Here is a 19,237-nt window from a genome sequence, read left to right as displayed (position 1 = left end):
GGGGCTACAACCAACAGGGTACATGGTGGCCCCACGACAACGGACTGGCTGCCATGCTGGATATGAGGTGCAAAGAAGTCCATGGTCATCGTTGGTGCAGAAAGCGACACTGCACAGTGCATGGTGGAAAACACATCCAGGAAGGTTCCTTGCCCAAGAGATGGGAGGATGAGCTGGACTGCAATGCGAGGACGAGAAAGTGGGCTAAAGATCTCTATAGACAATGGACAGGATAAACCGTGTAAGGCGCCCTTCTCCAATTGGCTCACTCTTTGGGAAAATTTTGAAAAATGGAGGTCAAACCCTACAGGGGACCACCCCATAAAGGCCAAAACGTATGAGACTCCTTTTTGTCACCTCTTAGGACAGGCAGGAATACCTCGGGCCTATTGTAATCCCTGGACCCGCAGGGAGGAGTGTGTGTAGTGATCGGCCGCATACGGTAGGTCGATTAGAGCCCTAACTATCACTAGTAGCTGTTGTAACGTTCATACTGTAAGCAAAGACATTTTTATCATAGCAGTTCATCAACACATTTCTTTATTCATTTGAATTTTGTAAATGATGGAATGACGACGGAATAAGAGAGAGAAAAATTGGAATTGTAAAACTATGAAATAGTGTGATTTACATTTAATATTTTAAAAATTACGTTCAAATGCTCTGCTTGTAACTTCTTGTTATGCATATTAGAGTGCACAGGGAAATGTGGCTGTCAGCAACAAATAAGACAAAGTAGATGAGTGTAGGCTTTCACAGGACACGAATGGGGGGAAACTGGAGGACACTTCAGATTTGCATGTTCGAGATGATACATGTAAATAAAGTACAGCTATTAAGAAATGGAAAATGAGACTACAATCATAAAATATGGATTTATGTGAGGATTAATGGTGTGAGTGGTCACGAAAACAAATCTGTTATACAATAGAGAGACTTTCATTGGCAAAGAAACCATGTGATCACAAGGTGTGTAAAGATTCACTACTGAAGTGCACTGCTACAAATTAACATTATATGCAGCAAGACTATTTTCTGATACTCTTTAATATGCTCCTTGTTATTATTATGTATAAAAGATTAACTCCAGCAGCTTACTCATACTGAAATAATATATGAAAAGGAAGATTTGTTACATATATTAAGGCAGAATACAAGTTCAAAAACATTGAGGCAAGTAGTTTTGTAGTGATCAGCATACAGAGAAGTGTATCTGTGAATTATATAGATGCCCACAAGGAAATTTTAAACTATTTATGAGGAATCTGGATTCCTTACTGTGCTGTCAGGCAGCAGCAAGCAGTTAATGGTCTGAGGCGATTTCAATGCACATTTTCTAAAGGACCCTGATAGGAAAAATAGGAAACTTTACGTGGATCACACAATTTGATTCCAGTAATTAATTTTCCAACACAGATGGATAAAGACTGTAGGACCCTAATTGGTTTTAAAGCTCAAAGCCAGAAAAATACCATTTACCCAGTAACAAATGCTCTCTCTGAACATGATGCACTGTTTGTTAGGATAAATTACCTTCTGCCTTACAGTATGGACACACTTAAGTGGAAATCAGAATAATTAATGCATCCACAACAGATGTTTTTAAGGACAGCTTACAAGAGAGAACCCGAGATGAAATTTATGCTGAACCAAATGCTAAATTAAATTTAATCTATTCCATGATAAAATCGTTTAATTATTTGAAAATACCTTCCCATATATGCTAATTGGAAAGAATATTAAATGGCCATTTGAAAACCATGGATCACTACAGCGATTAAAATATCATCTTCAAGGAAAAGGAAAATTTACCTATTAGCAAGAACAAGTATTGATCCAGCTGTAGTTGCACACAACAAAACTACTCAAAATTACTAAGAAAAATTATTAAAAATTCAAGAAACCTTCACATCATGTCAGAAATTAGTAATTCTGACAACAGACTTGGGGCTTTATGGAATGCAGTGAAACGAGAGACAGGACAACGAGGCACAGGATATCACCACTACTGAACTGAATGGCAGTGATGTAATGATGAGTCACAGGTAGTCAGTACATTTAATAATTGGTAGAAAGTGTAGGGACAAACAGTTAAAGAGGAAAATCACAGCAGTGTGTTGAAACTCTCATAAAATTCAATCATATGAATGTATTACCAACTTCTCCTTCTGAAATTCAGAAAATTATCCATACTCTCGAAAATAAATGCTCATCTGGTTTAGATAGTGTTTCCAATACAATATTATAAAGTTTTGTTCCAATATAAAAAGCATGGTCTTATCTGAAATATGTGAAGAATCACTAACATAACTCATTTTTCCAAAGAGACTGAAATATTCTGTTGTCAAACCTCTCTTTAAGAAAGGGGATAAAAAGAGATGTCAATTGAATAACTACTGACCAGCTTCACACTGCTGACACCGTTTTCCAAAATGTTTGAGAAAGTGATGTATTCTAGAATATTATCTCACCTTAGCAGCACTGATATCCTCAACAAACCACAGTTTGGATTTCAGAAGAGTTGCTCTACTGAGAATGCCATTTGCATATTCACTTGGCAAATTTTATGAGCACTAAATAATAAAATAGCACTGTCTGGTATTTTCTGCAACTTATCTCAGGCATCTCACTATGTGAATCACAGCATTCTCTTAGATAAATTGAAATTTGGTGGGATTGTTGGTATAACCAACCAATCAATGCCATAGCTAAACAAAAGACTGCAGAATGTTGTACTTAGTAAGTCTAGCAGTATATTCCAGGGATTTAATTTTGGAGCTCTTAAAACAGCTTAGTTCAGCTGCATTTGCACTTAGAATCATTGTAAACCTTGCGGAGACAAATCAGTAAGGTGACATATTTTGCATACTTTAATTCAATAATGTCATCTGGAATAATGTCCTGGGGTAACTCATCTTTCTTTTGTAAGTCTTCGTTGCTCAAAAATGTGGGGCCAGAATATTATGTAATGTTCACTCATGATCATCTTGAAGACATTTGTTTAACTCTAGCAATACCAACACATTTTTCCCGACAGTTGCCCTAAAAAAAATTTAAACAAAAATATTCCTTATTTGTTCTTTACTTGTATCAACAATGTACTTTTTAAATACATACTAATATGTAAGTAGGGTCCAGAACCTGAAAATATCTTTTACCAAACTCTTAGTGATATCAACGCACTTTCAGTAATGTGGGCTATCAATGAGTACTACTTTAAGCCCGCCATAAAAATAATTTAAAAAATGGAAATTTCATCAAGATTTTTATTTACAACATACTACTTAAATAGTTACTGATGTGCAAGTATGGTCCTAAACCTGAAAATATTTAGTATGACATTCACTGGGAAAGTGACATCTAATCCAAAGATTAAATTTTTGGGGCAAGTTTAACTGAAAATTTTAAAGCATTTACAGAATCTGGTAGAAGAATTCATTAAAAATTAATAAATATTTCTTTTTTAATCTTAAAACATAAAGTAACTGACTAGATTATGATATTTTTATAAGGCGGACATTCCACTAGGACATGAGCAAATGTTTGCAAGGGAATGATAGATACTGCGTACGAGTAAATTAAGAGGGATTTGGAAAAAAAGAGAAGCAGCTGTATGAATATCATGAGCTTAGATGGAGAACCAGTACCAAGTGAACAGGGGAAAGCAGAAATGTGGAAGAAATATATAGATGAGCTATACAAGGGAAATTAAGTTGAAGGTAATATCATAGGAAGGGGAAAAGGAAGTAGATGAAGATGAGATGGGAGCTATGATACTGCAAGAGTAATTTGACCTAGGGTCAAAAGATCTATGCCAAAACAAGGCCCCTGAGGTAGATTTTTATCAGTAACATCTGCTGATGTCCTTTTGATAACCTGTCATGACAAAACTACGCACCCTGGTGTGCAAAATATATGAGACAATAGGCAAAATACCTTCAGACTTCAAGAAGAATAACTAATTCCAATTCCAAAGGAAGCAGTTGCTGACAGGTGTGAATATTACCAAAATATCAGTATAGTAATTCGAGGTTGCAAAATACTGAAATTATTTACAGAAGAGAAAAACTGGTAGAAGCCAACACCAGGAAAGATTAATAGCAATTATAAGGGTTGAAGGGCATGAAAGGGAAGAAGTGATTGAGAAGGGAAAGAGACAGGGCTCTATCCCAGCCTATCCTTGGTGTTATTCAACTGGTACAATGAGCAAGCAGTGAAGGAAACCAAAGAAAAAGTTAGAAATAGTGTTTACAGGTAATTATGCACAGCACTCAAGTTTATGTCACACACTGTCCATTTTGCAATCAAGATATAATTCCACTGTTTATGTCCTGGTTCTTTCCATCTTTAAATTTATATTTACCAACATTTACTTAGCAAATATTTGGTTACATATCCAGTTATTTTCTGAGCTAATATTTCCCATCATTTCAAAATGGTAAGGATCTGTAACAAGAGTTATGCTATCTTGGTTGGTTAAATTGCCTTCCCAGTCTCTCATACACACTCCACATTCACTTCACTTACACTGGGACATCCGCTTCTCTTTTCTGGGCACAAGCAACCCATCCTAATGAATTTGTTGTGCCAGTGCTAAATGGCCTTCCTTGTTGGTGGCTTCTTACCATACTTGGTTCTAAGCACCCATTGAACAGCTGTAGCACACTCGTTTTTGTTGAACTCCAACACACAGAAAGCTCGATCCGCATCTGAACTCGCCACGTTTGCGACTAGCCCTGACTACCGGCAAATTACCAAACTACGCTGTGCTCGTATACGTGGAAAAAAAACTTGCAGGGTTTCTCTTCAAGACGACATGTATGATATCTGTACAATGTTTGGTTCTTATGCAATAAATAATTGAAAGTGTTCCCGGACTTTGTGTACACCCTGTATTAAAGCTACACAGTTTTTCTCCATTACATTATCTCACATTATAAATCATCTCACCATATAAACGCAACCTTGCATGGGTTTGCAATACTAGCATTGACAACTGCTATAGCCAATTTTCTGATCACATCCTAGTAATTAACAGTACACCTCAGTGAAGATTCTTTAAAGAATCTAACACTCATGTATAAAACAGTTTCAAACTGTATGATTACTCTATAAACAAGTTAGTGTGTTAAATATATTTGACATTAAACATGTAAGTGAGAAAAGTTTAGAAAATGTTTGAAATTACGTGTAAAGCTTGTTGGAAGTTGCTAAGTGCTCTCATTCTCAAATTCTGGGTGAATACAGCCTGGACAACTTGCACGCCCTGAGTTACACTGCCTCAAGATAAGTACATCATTTCTAACTATAAGACTTTTATTACTGTGCCCGACTTTTAACATAAGATTTATACCTTTTAACAAGTAAATTATGACAAAATTTTAATGTTTTAAATTTGGCCAATAATTAAATGAAATACTGAAAGTCAAATTTTTGTTGCCCTTGGAAGCCATCAGGTAGGCAATCTGTAACTGGAATCGTGAACCATATGCCAAACAGAGGGTTAGATGTTTAGTAACATAGTTTACACAACAAACTTAAGACTATGAATACATCTCAATACTGTTTCAAATTGCATCATACATGTATTCTATTTCAAGGCAAGTTACACTTTTCATTATCACTGAAAACTCATTGATAAACCCAAAACAATTTACTGTTCTTAATATAACTGTATTTCATACACCACTGGCAGTCTTCTGTAGTGTTTGGAAAGGAACTGACAGTAAAATATTATATTTTCAAAGGAGACAGGTGCATTTTGCCATATTGTCAAAATGACAAACTACTAGGAGCGGGACAACAATCATCACTACACATAATACAAAGTGTGATAAAAAAAAGTAATGGGAATTTTTTTATTTCGTGGGCTTCATACATCTGACCTTCAATTTCTTTCCTTTTTTTCCTCTTATTGATACACATGTTCCTGATATATGTTTGGGATTTTCAGCTGTTTTGAATATTTATTTTATTGTTCACAGTCGAAAAGCTATACGTGTTTTCAGAGTACCTGAAAAATGTTTTACTTTTGAAAAAGATGGATCAAAGAATTTATGCTAAATTTTAAACAATGGAAACTCCAGGCAGGAATATCCAACATAGGAAAAGATAGACTGCTACTTACTGTAAGTTGCAGACAGGCACAATTAAAAGATGCTTATAAATACGCTTCCAGCAACAGCCTTCAATGCAAAAAGAGACACACACTCCAATCATTCACACAAGCAAGCACACCTCATGAACTATTGACCACCAACTCCGGCAGCTGGGGTCACACCTAAGATGCTAGAGTTGGTGGTCATGTGTGCGTGAGGTGTGCTTGCTTGCGAGAATGAATGGTGTGTGTTTCTATTTTTCCAATGAAGGCCATTGCTAAAAGCTTATTTGAGTCTTTTAACTGTGCCTGTCTCCAATTTAGTGTGTTATCTTTACAGTAAGTAGCAATCTATGTTTTCCGCACATTTGACTGTGGCTTTTGGCAGCTCTACTATGAGTAAGACAAGAATTTATGAGGGGTATGAACATGCCACAGGGGGTTGAGAAGACAAAGACAGTAACCGTTCTGGATGCCCTAGCACATCATTACTGATAAAGTAGAAGTAGTAAAGAAAATGGATCTGGAAAACCACCAAATCACCATCAGAGATGTTGCTGATGATGTCGGCATATCCTTTGACTCATGCCAAGTTGTTTGGTTTTTTTTTTTTTTTTTTTTTTTTTTTTTTTTTTTTTTTTTTTTTTTTTTTTTGTGGGGGTGAGGGGGGGGGGGGGGGGGGAATTAAACGTGAACCAGCAGCAAAGTTTGCACCAAAATCGTGGAATTTTGACCAAAAACGTTACCACCTAGACTTCACTCAGAAATTGCTGAACAAAGCTGACAACAATCCAGAACTTCTAAATAAGATTAAAACAGGTGGCAAAACACAGGTATAAGGGTACGACACCAACACCAAGGCCCAATCGTCCCAATGAAAACTGCCTGAAGAGCCAGGACTGAAAAAAATTCAACAAATTCTATCACATGCCAAGGTTCTTCTCACTGTTTTCTTCAATGACAATTGGATAGTGCATCAAGAGTTCTTGTCTTATGGTTGTACAGTCAATAAGGAACACTACCTGTAAGTTAAGTGCTGTTCGCATGAAGCAGTCCTAAAAAAACTGCCAGAACTGTGGCAAAACTACTCGTGGAAATTGCACCACGATAATGCTCCTGTTCACATCTCAATGCTTGATCATGATTTTTTGGCAAAAGCCAAAAACGTTATGTTGCCTCAGCCACCATACTCACCAAACATGGCCAAATGCAACTTCTTCCTATACCAGAGGCCGATGAGAACAATGAGGGAACGTTGTTTTGCCACCACTGAGGAGATGAAAACAGAATCATTGGAGGAGCTGAACATCATAACGAAAAGTGAATTTCAGAAGCACTTCCAAGATTGGAAAAAGTGCTGGAGTAAGTGTATCATACCTGAGGGGGATTACTTTGAAGCAGAAAAGGCTGATGATTATGAACAAACAAAGATTCTTTTAGGAAAATAAAAATTTCCATTACTTTTTTATCACAAATCATATATACGGTAATTATCAACAATATCACAATAACACAGTGTCAAGAAGAGAGAGATCTTGTAATAACAGAGATCAATTGAACTCACTGGTGAAATACTTCAGCAAGAAAGGTAGCAAGTATTTCTGTGAACTTGTCCCCTCCAAAGTTTGGTTTATACACATGGCCTTTCACTGTGTACATTCCTGCACAGCACAATACGATGGTAACATCCATTGTAGCTCCCCCCAGGCGATAAACGAGGCACATCCTACAGGAGATATGTAATCATTACTCAAATTATTTATAAATACAAATTATATAATTACAAACAATGTTATACTAAACAATGATTACTCAATTTCTGGATAAAAACAAAAAAATTAAACCTAGTAATTATTTACAAGAACTGACTAATTTATATGGGAGTATACAGGTTTGATTCCACATCCTACCATCCAAATTAAGGATTACACAAAATAATAAAGAAGAATACATAAATTTTCTCACACGACATCTGTCCTCTAGGTTCTTGAAAGATGCTGTCACCATTAAAACAACATATTTCATTATAACACAGTCCAAGCAGAAACAACTGGATAACACATGCACATATTTCTGTATGTGGTTTCTTTATTTAATCAGATAAAAAGGAAGAAATGTAAAAGTTAACATTTTGTCAGCCCAGAACATTAGAAACAGAACATTAGCTCATGAGGAGACGTGAAGGAAATGGCACTGGAATCAAATTATTATTGCATTTCTTTGAAGTCAGAAGAGGATATCACAGAAAACCTAAATTAAAATGGCCAGGTGGAGATTTGAACCTCACTCATCTTGAAAGTGAGTTCAGATTTTGGTTTGTTATATCAATTCAATTTGAAAAAATTTAAGAGAATCATTTGATGATTACATTTCAATTATGTCCCTTTTTGCAGCTCTCTCTCTCTCTCTCTCTCTCTCTCTCTCTCTCAATAAAAGTCTGAAGTATCCACACTACCCTTGTCTTACTAAATACCTCACAACCATATACACACACTGAACAATGGATGCCCATATAGGACATGGGGATTTGCACCTAAATTATATTATTATTTTTTCACACATCTATGTAGGTTTAAGATCAATATCAAGATCTATAACATCTACCACAGTCTCTGCAAACACACTTTGGTTTACATAGATAACATAACCAAATATCTGTATTTTACAGTTCTCACAAATTACACCCTGTTACTGAATTTTCATTAGCATAAAATGCAAAAGAGAGAGAGCCTCAGAATGTAGAACAGCTGTACAGCTGGTACTAGACTGTCTGCGATTCTAAACTGCTACTTCCGGAGCCAACTAAACCAAACAACCAGAAATGAATGAAGTCATCACCAGCCAATGGCACTGCCCGATAACTATGACCTGCTGCCTTTTCAGGAATTTGGGATTCTGTTGTATAGGTGTAATTATAAGGAATGTTACTTACAACCAGTGAGGTGCCAGTATTTTAATTTGGCTGGGAATGACTTCCTACGCATGTGAATGGTGCCAGCTGTGTGCAGCACAAGATGAAGCAATGGCCACAAAGTGCATCAGTGTTCACATTGGGATATTATCCTTCATAAGGAATAGTGTAGTTTGTTCCTGTAACTGTGCGTATTGTGGTTGATGCTTTCATTTGCGTGGTGCGTTAAGAGTTTGCACAAATGCCAAAAACAGAAACAATGACAATCCAGGAAATGGATGAACTCTTGGCAAGGCAGTTTGCCGAACTAAAGGAGATAAACGAAGCTTTGCAAAGAGAGGGAGACTTTTAATAGCGAGAATGAGCATAAACAAGTGGATGCAGTGGAAGCAAAAGCTTTGGTTAGTTCACCTATCCCTTCTGAGGATTCTGTCACAGCTAATCTAGCAACTCCTTTTTCGGGTAGGGCAACCGAGGATGTCTCAATGTTCAGTGATGACCTGGAAGCTGCTGCTAGGTTGGGTAGTTGCTCAGACAAGACATCCTTGGATGTGTCTAAATTACAGTTGGTTGTGATGCAAGCAGCATACATCAGTACCATCAAGTGATGGATAAAACACAGACATTAAAGCAGCTCAAGAAGGCCCACTAACCACGTTATCGCAAGCAGAATATAGCAAGGTTTTTTTTTAGAGAACAGCTTAATGGGTTGTCTCAAAAGTGAAGCGAGTTGGTAGAGGCATTCATAGGCAGAAATAGGAAAATCACTGCTAACTTGTACGAGCTTACACAGAAAGTAGAAGCAGACAGAATTACTCCACAAGAAGAGAACAGGAATCAGATGTGTTTTTAAGAGGACTTCCAGAAGACATGTCAAGGAGAGCAACAATGGAAAACCCAAAGGATTTTGCTGCCACCATTATGGCTGCTACGCAAGTGGAAGAGATCAGTATTGTGGCCTGAGGACAAGATAAGGGTTGTGTGTTTCTTTTTTCCACACAAAGGTGAAATGCTACAGCTGTGGACATATGGACCATGTTAAAAAGCAATGTAGAAAACTTCACTGTTACAAATGTTGGTGGATACTGACCTTCAGATGATGCGTGTTGCAGAGCTACTGGAATGCAATAACAAGATGGATATGTTGCACTATATTGTGCACTGAAGCCTGGTACATGTGAAGGAAATAGATGGGGATTCTATGATTTTGAAAAGTGTGGATGATTTTAACTCTGACAAGTTGAGCTTATAGATTGCAAGCTTGGAGATCATGGACGAGTATAATCTGGGTAGGTCGTGTGAGGACCTCCCCAGATTATACTCGTCCACGATCTCCAAGCTTGCAATCTATAAGCTCAACTTGTCAGAGCTAAAATCATCCACACTTGCCACAAGCAAAGCATCAACACAATTGCATTATGCAAGAAGTTAAAACAAGTTGGAGGGAAAAGATAAGTCAACAATGAAAGTCTTGTTAATATGATTTGTCAACCTGTTCAATCCTGCTTGATCATTACCTGCAATACTGGTAACTGGCCATACCATACCAACAATTAACAATGCTCCAGTGTATAAGAAGCCGTACAGGATCCCTAGGCACCTATAACCTATACTGGAAGAATTTATTGACCAACTGCTGGCTGAGGGCAATATTGAATCAAGTTACAGTCCATGGGCAGCTACCATTGTAATAGTCCTGAAAAAATCATAGAATGGAACAAAAAAGGATAGATTTTGATGCAAGAGAGATGATGGACAGACATCCTGTACTAAATATAATGGAGATTAGAGAGAACTTAAGTCAATGTAAATACTTCACAATGTTATGAAGAGTGGTTATCACTGTTGGAAGTGGTTCAGGAAGAGCGGCCAAAGACCACATTTACTGCCCCGTGGAGTCACTATCAATATTTTAGGCTGTCATTTCGTCTGAAGAACGTGCCAGCTATCTCTGAGGCTATTAGTATCAGACGGAGTGCTCAGAGGATTTTTTATCTCAACAACATAATTGCATTTTCTAAGGATATGGAAGAGCACATGCAATGGTCAGAGGAATTCTTTAAGAGGCTAAATCCAGCACAGTTAACACTCAGTAATGAGAGGAAGATGTGAAAATTGATGCACGCCTAACTTCTGCAGAAAGTGCTTTCTTACCACCACAAACTACATAGTACTTTCAATCATTTTTAGGGTTCTGTAATTACTAATGGGAATTCATTGAAGAGTTTGCCGAAATTGCTAAGCTATTGAATCATTTGTTGAAAAAAGGTTTGGAATTTCCATTGTCAACTTTTAGACAGCATTTTAAAAATTGAAGGGAGCACTGACAACAAGCCTGGTACTGATATTCCCAAACTATGAGGGACAATTTATTCTGTCAAGTTTCACTAGGCATCGTCTCCACCTCAGAAGGTATGGGAAGGCGAAGCTGGCAAAGCTTATAGCCGGCAGTGTAGTGGGTGTTGGTGGGATCACTCATGGAAAATTTACTGTAGTAGTTGGTGTTGAAGCTACACCTATCTTAGAGTGAAGACAACTGATACGTTAACCTGCTTAAAGGACATCCCTCTAACTAAAGGTTTATATTCAGAGGAAGTCATGTTTCCAAGAAGAGAAGGAATTAGCATATTTCATCAAAATATAAAAGATATTAGAGATAAAGTTAGTGAACTGCTTACAGATGTGGTTCTGGAAATATTGGTATATTGGAGTACCACATAATAATTGACTATTCAGGGGCTTCCTTTATTAGGAGACAGATTAGCTGGCTGTTTTTCAAGGAGTTTTTTGCGGGGTGGGAAAGTTGCTTGTTGTTGTTGTTGTTGTTGTGGTCTTTAGTCCTGAGAGTGGTTTGATGCAGCTTTCCATGCTACTCTATCCTGTGCAAGCTTTTTCGTCTCCCTGTACCTACTGCAGCCTACATCCTTCTGAATCTGCTTTGTGTGTTCATTTCTTGGTCTCCCTCTACGATTTTTACCCTCCAATACTAAACTGCTGATCCCTTGATGCCTAAGAACATGTCCTACCAACCAATCCCTTCTTCTAGTCAAGTTGTGCCACAAACTTCTCTTCTCTCCAATCCTATTCAACACCTCCTCATTAGTTATGTGATCTACCCATCTAATCTTAAGCATTCTTCTGTAGCACCACATTTTGAAAGCTTCTATTCTCTTCTTGTCTAAACTATTTATCGACCACGTTTCACTTCCATACATGACTACACTCCATACAAATACTTTCAGAAATGAATTCCTGACACTTAAATCTATACTTGATGTTAACAAATTTCTCTTCTTCAGAAATGCCTTCCTTGCCATTACCAGTCTACATTCTATATCCTCTCTACTTCGACCATCAGTTATTTTGCTCCCCAATAGCAAAACTTCTTTAAGCGTCTCATTTCCTAATCTAATACCTTCAGCATCACCCGATTTAATTTGACTACATTCCATTACCCTTGTTTTGCTTTTGTTGATATTCATCTTATATCCTCCTTTCAAGACACTATCCATTCTGTTCAACTGCTCTTCCAAGTCCTTTGCTGTCTCTGACAGAATTACAAGTCATCGGCGAACCTCAAAGTTTTTATTACTTCTCCATGGATTTTAATACCTACTCCGAATTTTTCTTTTGTTTCCTTCATTGCTTCCTCAATATACAGATTGAATAACATTGGGGAGAGGCTACAACCCTGTCTCACTCCCTTCCCAATCACTGCTTCCCTTTCATGCCCCTCGACTAATAACTGCCATCTGGTTTCTGTACAAATTGAGAATAGCCTTTCGCTCCCTATATTTTACCCCTGCCACCTTTAGAATTTGAAAGCGAGTATTCCAGTCAACATTGTCAAAAGCTTTCTCTAAGTCTACAAATGCTAGAAACGTAGGTTTGCCTTTCCTTAATCGTTCTTCTAAGGTAAGTCATAGGGTCAGTATTGCCTCACATGTTCCAATATTTCTACGGAATCCAAACTGGTCTTCCCCTAGGTTGGCTTCTACTAGTTTTTCCATTCGTCTGTAAAGAATTCGCGTTAGTATTTTGCATCGTGACTTATTAAACTGATAGTTCGGTAATTTTCACATCTGTCAACACCTGCTTTGTTTGGAATTGGAATTATTATATTCTTCTTGAACTCTGAGGGTACTTCGCCTGTCTCATACATCTTGCTCACCAGATGGTAGAGTTTTGTCAGGACTGACTCTCCCAAGGCTGTTCTAGTGGAATGTTATCTACTCCCGGGGCCTTGTTTCGACTTGGGTATTTCAGTGCTCTGTCAAACTCTTCACGCAGTATCATATCTCCCATTTCATCTTCATCTACATCCTCTTCCATTTCCATAATATTATCCACAAGTACATCGCCCTTGTATAGACCCTCTATATACTCCTTCCTCCTCTCCCTTCTTTGCTTAGAACTGGGTTTCCATCTGAGCTCTTAATATTCGTACAAGTGGTTCTCTTTTCTCCAAAGGTCTGTTTAATTTTCTTGTAGGCAGTATCTATCTTACCCCTAGTGAGATAAGCCTCTACATCGTTACTTTTATCCTCTAGCCATCCCTGCTTAGCGATTTTGCACTTCCTGTCCATCTCATTTTTGAGACGTTTGTATTCCTTTTTGCCTGCTTCATTTATTGCATTTTTATATTTTTTCCATCCATCAATTAAATTCAATATTTCTTCTGTTGCCCAAGGATTTCTACTAGCCCTCGTCTTTTTACCTGCTTAATCCTCTTCTGCCTTCACTACTTCATCCCTCAGAGCTACCCATTCTTATTCTACTGTACTTCTTTGCCCCATTCCTGTCAATTGTTCCCTTATGCTCTCCCTGAAACACTGTACAACCTCTGGTTTAGTCAGTTTATCCAGGTCCCATCTCCTTAAATTCCCACCATTTTGCAGTTTCTTCAGTTTTAATCTACAGTTCATAGCCAATAGATTGTGGTCAGAGTCCACATCTGCCCCTGGAAATGTCTTACAATTTAAAACCTGGTTCCTAAATCTCTGTCCTACCATTATATAATCTATCTGAAATCTGTCAGTATCTCCAGGCTTCTTCCATGTATACAACCTTCTTTTATGATTCTTGAACCAAGTGTTAGCTATGATTAAGTTGTGCTCTGTGCAAAATTCTACCAGACGGCTTCCTCTCTCACTTCTTAGCCCCAATCCATGTTTACCTACTACGTTTCCTTCTCTCCCTTCTCCTAGTACCAAATTCCAGTCACCCATGACTATTAAATTTTCGTCTCCCTTCACTATCTGAATAATTTCTTTTATTTCGTCAGACATTTCTTCAATTTCTTCATCACCTGCAGAGCTAGTTGGGATATAAACTTTTACTACTGTAGTAGGCATGGATTTGTGTCTATATTGGCCACAATAATGCTTTCACTATGCTGTTTTTAGTAGCTCACCCACACTCCTATTTTTTATTCATTATTAAACCTACTCCTGGATTACCCCTATTTGACTTTGTATTTATAACCCTGTATTTGCCTGACCAAAAGTCTTGTTCCTCCTGCCACCGAACTTCACTTATTCCCACTATATCTAACTTGAACCTATCCATTTCCCTTTTTAAATTTTCAAACCTACCTTCCCGATTAAGGGATCTGACATTCCATGCTCTGATCCGTAGAACGCCAGCTTTCTTTCTCCTGATAACGACGCCCTCTTGAGTAGTCCCCACCCAGAGATCCGAATGGAGGACTAATTTACCTCCGGAATAAGTTACTCAAGAGGACGCCATCATCATTTAACCATACAGTAAAGCTGCATGCCCTCGGGAAAAATTACGGCTGTAGTTTCCCCTTGCTTTCAGCCTTTCACAGTACCAGCACAGCAAGACCGTTTTGGTTAGTGTTAGAAGGCCAGATCAGTCAATCATCCAGACTGTTGCCCCTACAACTACTGAAAAGGTTCCTGCCCCTCTTCAGGAACGACGCGTTTGTCTGGCTTCTCAACAGATACCCCTCTGTTGTGGTTGCACCTACGGTACGGCTATATATATCGCTGAGGCACGCAAGCCTCCCCACCAACGGCAAGGTCCATGGTTCATGGGTTGCTATGTACATAAAAAACTGTATTCCATTCGAGTCCATAAACATACCACGGCACTGCACTGGACAGATATTTGAATGTTGTGCAGGAGCAGTTGAATTTATTGAAACTAAACTTCTAATTGTTGTTGTTGTTTATAGGTCCCCTAACTATGAATTCAGGGCATTTCTGCTCAAGGTAAAGAGTGTTCTTGAATCACTTTGTAGGAAGTATCAGAAATTATTTATATGTGGTCACTTCAATATAAATTTTGTATATGATGGTGCAAGAAACAGGATGTTGGTGGATTTCCTAAATTCATATGATCTGATGCACACTGTGTTTTTTCCAACTAGGGTGCGGAGGAACAGCAGCACAGCCATGGACTACATTTTTATTCACTCTTCATTACTAGATGGGCATTCAGTTAGGAAAAGGGTGAACGGCCTTTCAGACCATGATGCAAAAATCCTAACACTTGAAAGGCTTTGGTACTCAAATGTCACATTTAATTACAAACTAAGTAGGAAAGTTAATCCAACAGCATTAGAGTGCTTTTTAAACCTTGTCAAGGAACAAGTGTGGCAGGATGTTTATAGTGCCAATAACATAGATGATAAATGTAATGCTTTCTTTAAAACTACTTCCTGTGGTGTAGTGCTTTGACATGTTTTGCTTGTAGAAGCTGTCAAGTGGGAATATGATTGCTAAAATAGACAGCTTGTCATACCAAGGTATTAAGGAGACATTTTGGGCACTTGCTTACCTGTTTCACCTGTTTTGGTGAATTTCAGTAGTTGTTTCTGTTCGAGTGAGTGTATGTTCAGTGAGTTCTGGAAGTAGTCAAATTTATAGGTTTTTAGTTATTCCAAGATAGATACCAGAGACTTTATGCTCATTTCATTAATAATGTATCAAGTTACCTCTTCATTTTAATACTTGGTGGCTAAAATCTGCTTCATTTTAAATGGTCAAGACTTTTTATTAAAAAAAAAAAAAAACATGATCTTTATCAAATCTGGTAGAAGTAATATTACTGAATATATTGCTGTGTTAGTCTAGAACAAAATTAGGTAAGTAGAACCCAACAACGTACAGATACTAACTTTATATAAATTAATCCATTGAGTAGGAGGAGTTGCCAAACAGAAATTATTTTAATTGTTTTTAAAACTTTTATTATGTGCCTGCACCCTTAATTTGTAGGTGATGTTCTCAAATATTTTTACAGCTGAGTAAGTTAAGTTGTGAATAGTGGAGGCAATTTTTGTTCCAAGTGTTAGACTTACAAACAACACTACTATTTTTAAATGGTGTCTTATGCCTCACAACAAACTTCATAAGAGAAGTTGTTAGGATGCTTAATTTTTAAACAATTGCCTTCATGAAATTTGAGGATGACCACCAGATATCCTTACAGAATATTTCTGTATGATGAATACTTCATGTCTGTGTGTAGAATTGCCTCAAAAAAACTATTTCCAATGGCATTAATGAATGACAGTGTGCAAAGCAAGCTGGTTTTTTAATGCTTTCATTAAAAAAATCAGCAATTACATGTAGAAAAAATGTTGCTGAATTCAAGCATTTTAAGAAATCTGTAATATGTGATTTTCAATTCAAGTTTTGGTCTATATGTGCACCTAGGAATTTTGAACAATTGATTTTACATGTTTCCCATCTCCCAGTGTTCTATTATTGTTGCTGGTGATATATCTTGCCTTGTACAAAATTCAGTGAAGTGTATGTTTTCTAAGTCATAGACTGTTTTCCGAGAATGAATATTTTTTAGCATTTCTTTCGTTGATCTGTCTGTTGTCACACCCCTGAAGAACTTGATTGTGATTCTTGTATTATCATCAAAGAACACCATTTCTGCTTTATTACTGTAAGGTGGAAGATCATTTATACATATCAAGAACAGGAGTTTTGCCAGAATTGAACTCTGTGGAATGCCTGTAATAATTTGTCCACACTCAGGGGGAGATTCATCATGAAAACTTCATGAGCTATCTAACATGGCCCTTTTCTTCCTGTCAGTGCAGTATTATTTAAAGCATTGTACCTTGAAAACTGAACTTTTAAGTTTCTCCAAAACAATGTTGTGATTTACAAAATCAAATGTCTTACATACATCACAAGAACATCCTGCTAGGTATTGACTCGCCAGTCAGATATTTCAGTATGTGCTCAGTGAAATGGTAGATGCCATATTTAGTGGAGAGACTCATCTGGCATCCTAATTTTGACTGACAGTATATTTGTAGATAGGCGTGACCATTCTTCAATACATTACCTTTTGCAGCAACTTTAGAAAATGAAGTTCATAGTGAAATTAGTCATTAGTTATTAACGTGTGTCCTATTACCTTTCTTAAAAAGTGTTCTAATAGTGTTAGGCTTTGGCTGGTCTCGAAAGATACCTTGTGAAAGTGATGCATTAAAAATATGGATGTAAACATCAGCTGTAACAGGAGTACATGCTTTTAATATTTTGGTTGAAATACTATCATCCTTATGAGAAATTCTTGCTCTTGAGAGTTAAAATCCTGGTATCTATTGAAGAAGTTGGAGTGATCTGAAATTTGTGCTTGTGATACTGGTTATTGCATATTCTGCAATGCTTTCCTTTCTTGAATTTTGTGATTGGCTGTTCGAGAACTGACAATAGTAGTGATGATGTATAGGATAGGTGGGCAACCAGTTGCCTGCAGGCCGGATTCGGCCCATCATTGGTTTCAGTTTGACCTGCAGAAGAAATTTTTGGGGAGAGTGTGAGGTGCTCACATTGTACTCCATCCAAGACCTATTTTTTGATATTTCTGCTGATGCTCACCTTGCCTCGGGTTTGCAACCCGTGACACAGACCACTGTCAGTTTTTCTTACTCTGCACATGCATAATGCAATTATACCACCGCTGACTCCCCAACGTGTTACTTATTGCGTACTATCTACATCTGTGCTACACATTGATGGATTGTAAACATTGGTAACAGGTGACAATGACAAGAAAACTACTGACTACTCAGGAAATGTGCTGATTTAAATGGCAGCGGGGTGCCATTCATAGTGGTATGTCACTCCCATAAACATTGTCACAGATGCTACAGTTTTCACTTCCTGCGCCTGAAGCATTACTATTGCATCACTTGAAAAGTGGTCTGTGAGCTTAAGTAATTATGCGAATCAGGCCTGCAGGTTACCCGTGCCTATCCTACAGCAATGTAGGAGTGTCTGGGGGTGGCACCTAGTAGTTCGAATTTGATTTCCTGGTTATAAGGATGAGAAGATTGAAAGCATGAGTTTCAACTTTTGATTTGTCACAATTAAATAATTTTCATTTCAGGAAAACCTTGTGATCGCATGTGCTGTGCAGTTCTACACTGTTGCATAGTAAATAAGCTATATGCTTTTAAAATATCAGAACAGGCATGAAGCAGGATTGAAGACTTTCTTGCAAATAAGAGTCCACTATGTTGTTAGTAAAGGGGATCCACAGATAGAAATAAAGTAGCATCCTGTGTACTGAACGGAAGTGCAGTAGGAATATTATTAGAACTGGGGAGGGGGGGTTGCAAGTCGTTTATGGATAACTCACTTGGTGGAGCATTTACCCATAAAAGACAAAGGTTCCTACCAGTTCAGATCTTAATCTGGCACACAGTTTTAATCCACCAGGAAGTTTCAGTGGGGTTACTGTTCACTTTATTGTGTTATGTTGTGCCAGATAATACTGTAGCTCTCGGAGACTGTTTACAAACTGATACAATTTAGTACAGAAAAGTGACATTAGAAAATTGTTACAAATTCCAGAAAGACTTGTAATTTATCAGTACTTGGTGCAAAGACTGATTACTGACCGTCAGTATAAATAAATCTAATATTGTGCTTCTAGATAAATGAAAAGTATAATAATGTTTGACTGCCCAATCAGTGATCAGTCGTAGAAATCAGGATGTAGAGTTCATGCGCTTAGTGATATAAGGTGGAATAGACACAAAAATCTGATTTTGAGGAAATCGGATGCCAGCCAGGCTTTTATTTGTTGAAAGTATTTGTAGGAAGTGCAATTTATTCAAAAAGGAGCTCACCTATGAAACCTTTATTTGACCAATTCTTTGGCAATTTGGTGTTATTACCAAATTGGGTTAATGGATGAGATTCAAATAACAGGTTTACAATTCATCATAC

The 19,237-nt window shown here is 37.5% G+C and overlaps 1 protein-coding gene across 10 annotated transcripts in view; it reads right to left on the bottom strand.

The window, feature by feature from the left end:
* The window catches only part of LOC126298657 (heat shock 70 kDa protein 14-like), a 193,445-nt gene that overhangs the window by 53,563 nt on the left and 120,645 nt on the right, over positions 1–19,237 (bottom strand). For all 10 annotated transcript variants that reach the window (XM_049990079.1, XM_049990080.1, XM_049990078.1 and 7 more), the window contains one exon: positions 7,662–7,823. In XM_049990079.1, the coding sequence (XP_049846036.1) occupies positions 7,662–7,823 (162 nt within the window). The remainder of the gene's footprint in view (positions 1–7,661; positions 7,824–19,237) is intronic.

Source organism: Schistocerca gregaria, chromosome X (genome assembly GCF_023897955.1).
Source record: "Schistocerca gregaria isolate iqSchGreg1 chromosome X, iqSchGreg1.2, whole genome shotgun sequence".
Classification (NCBI taxonomy): Eukaryota; Metazoa; Arthropoda; class Insecta; order Orthoptera; family Acrididae; genus Schistocerca; species Schistocerca gregaria.
Note: the sequence above shows the minus strand (reverse complement) of the source record. Positions and strands in the feature narration are given on the sequence as shown.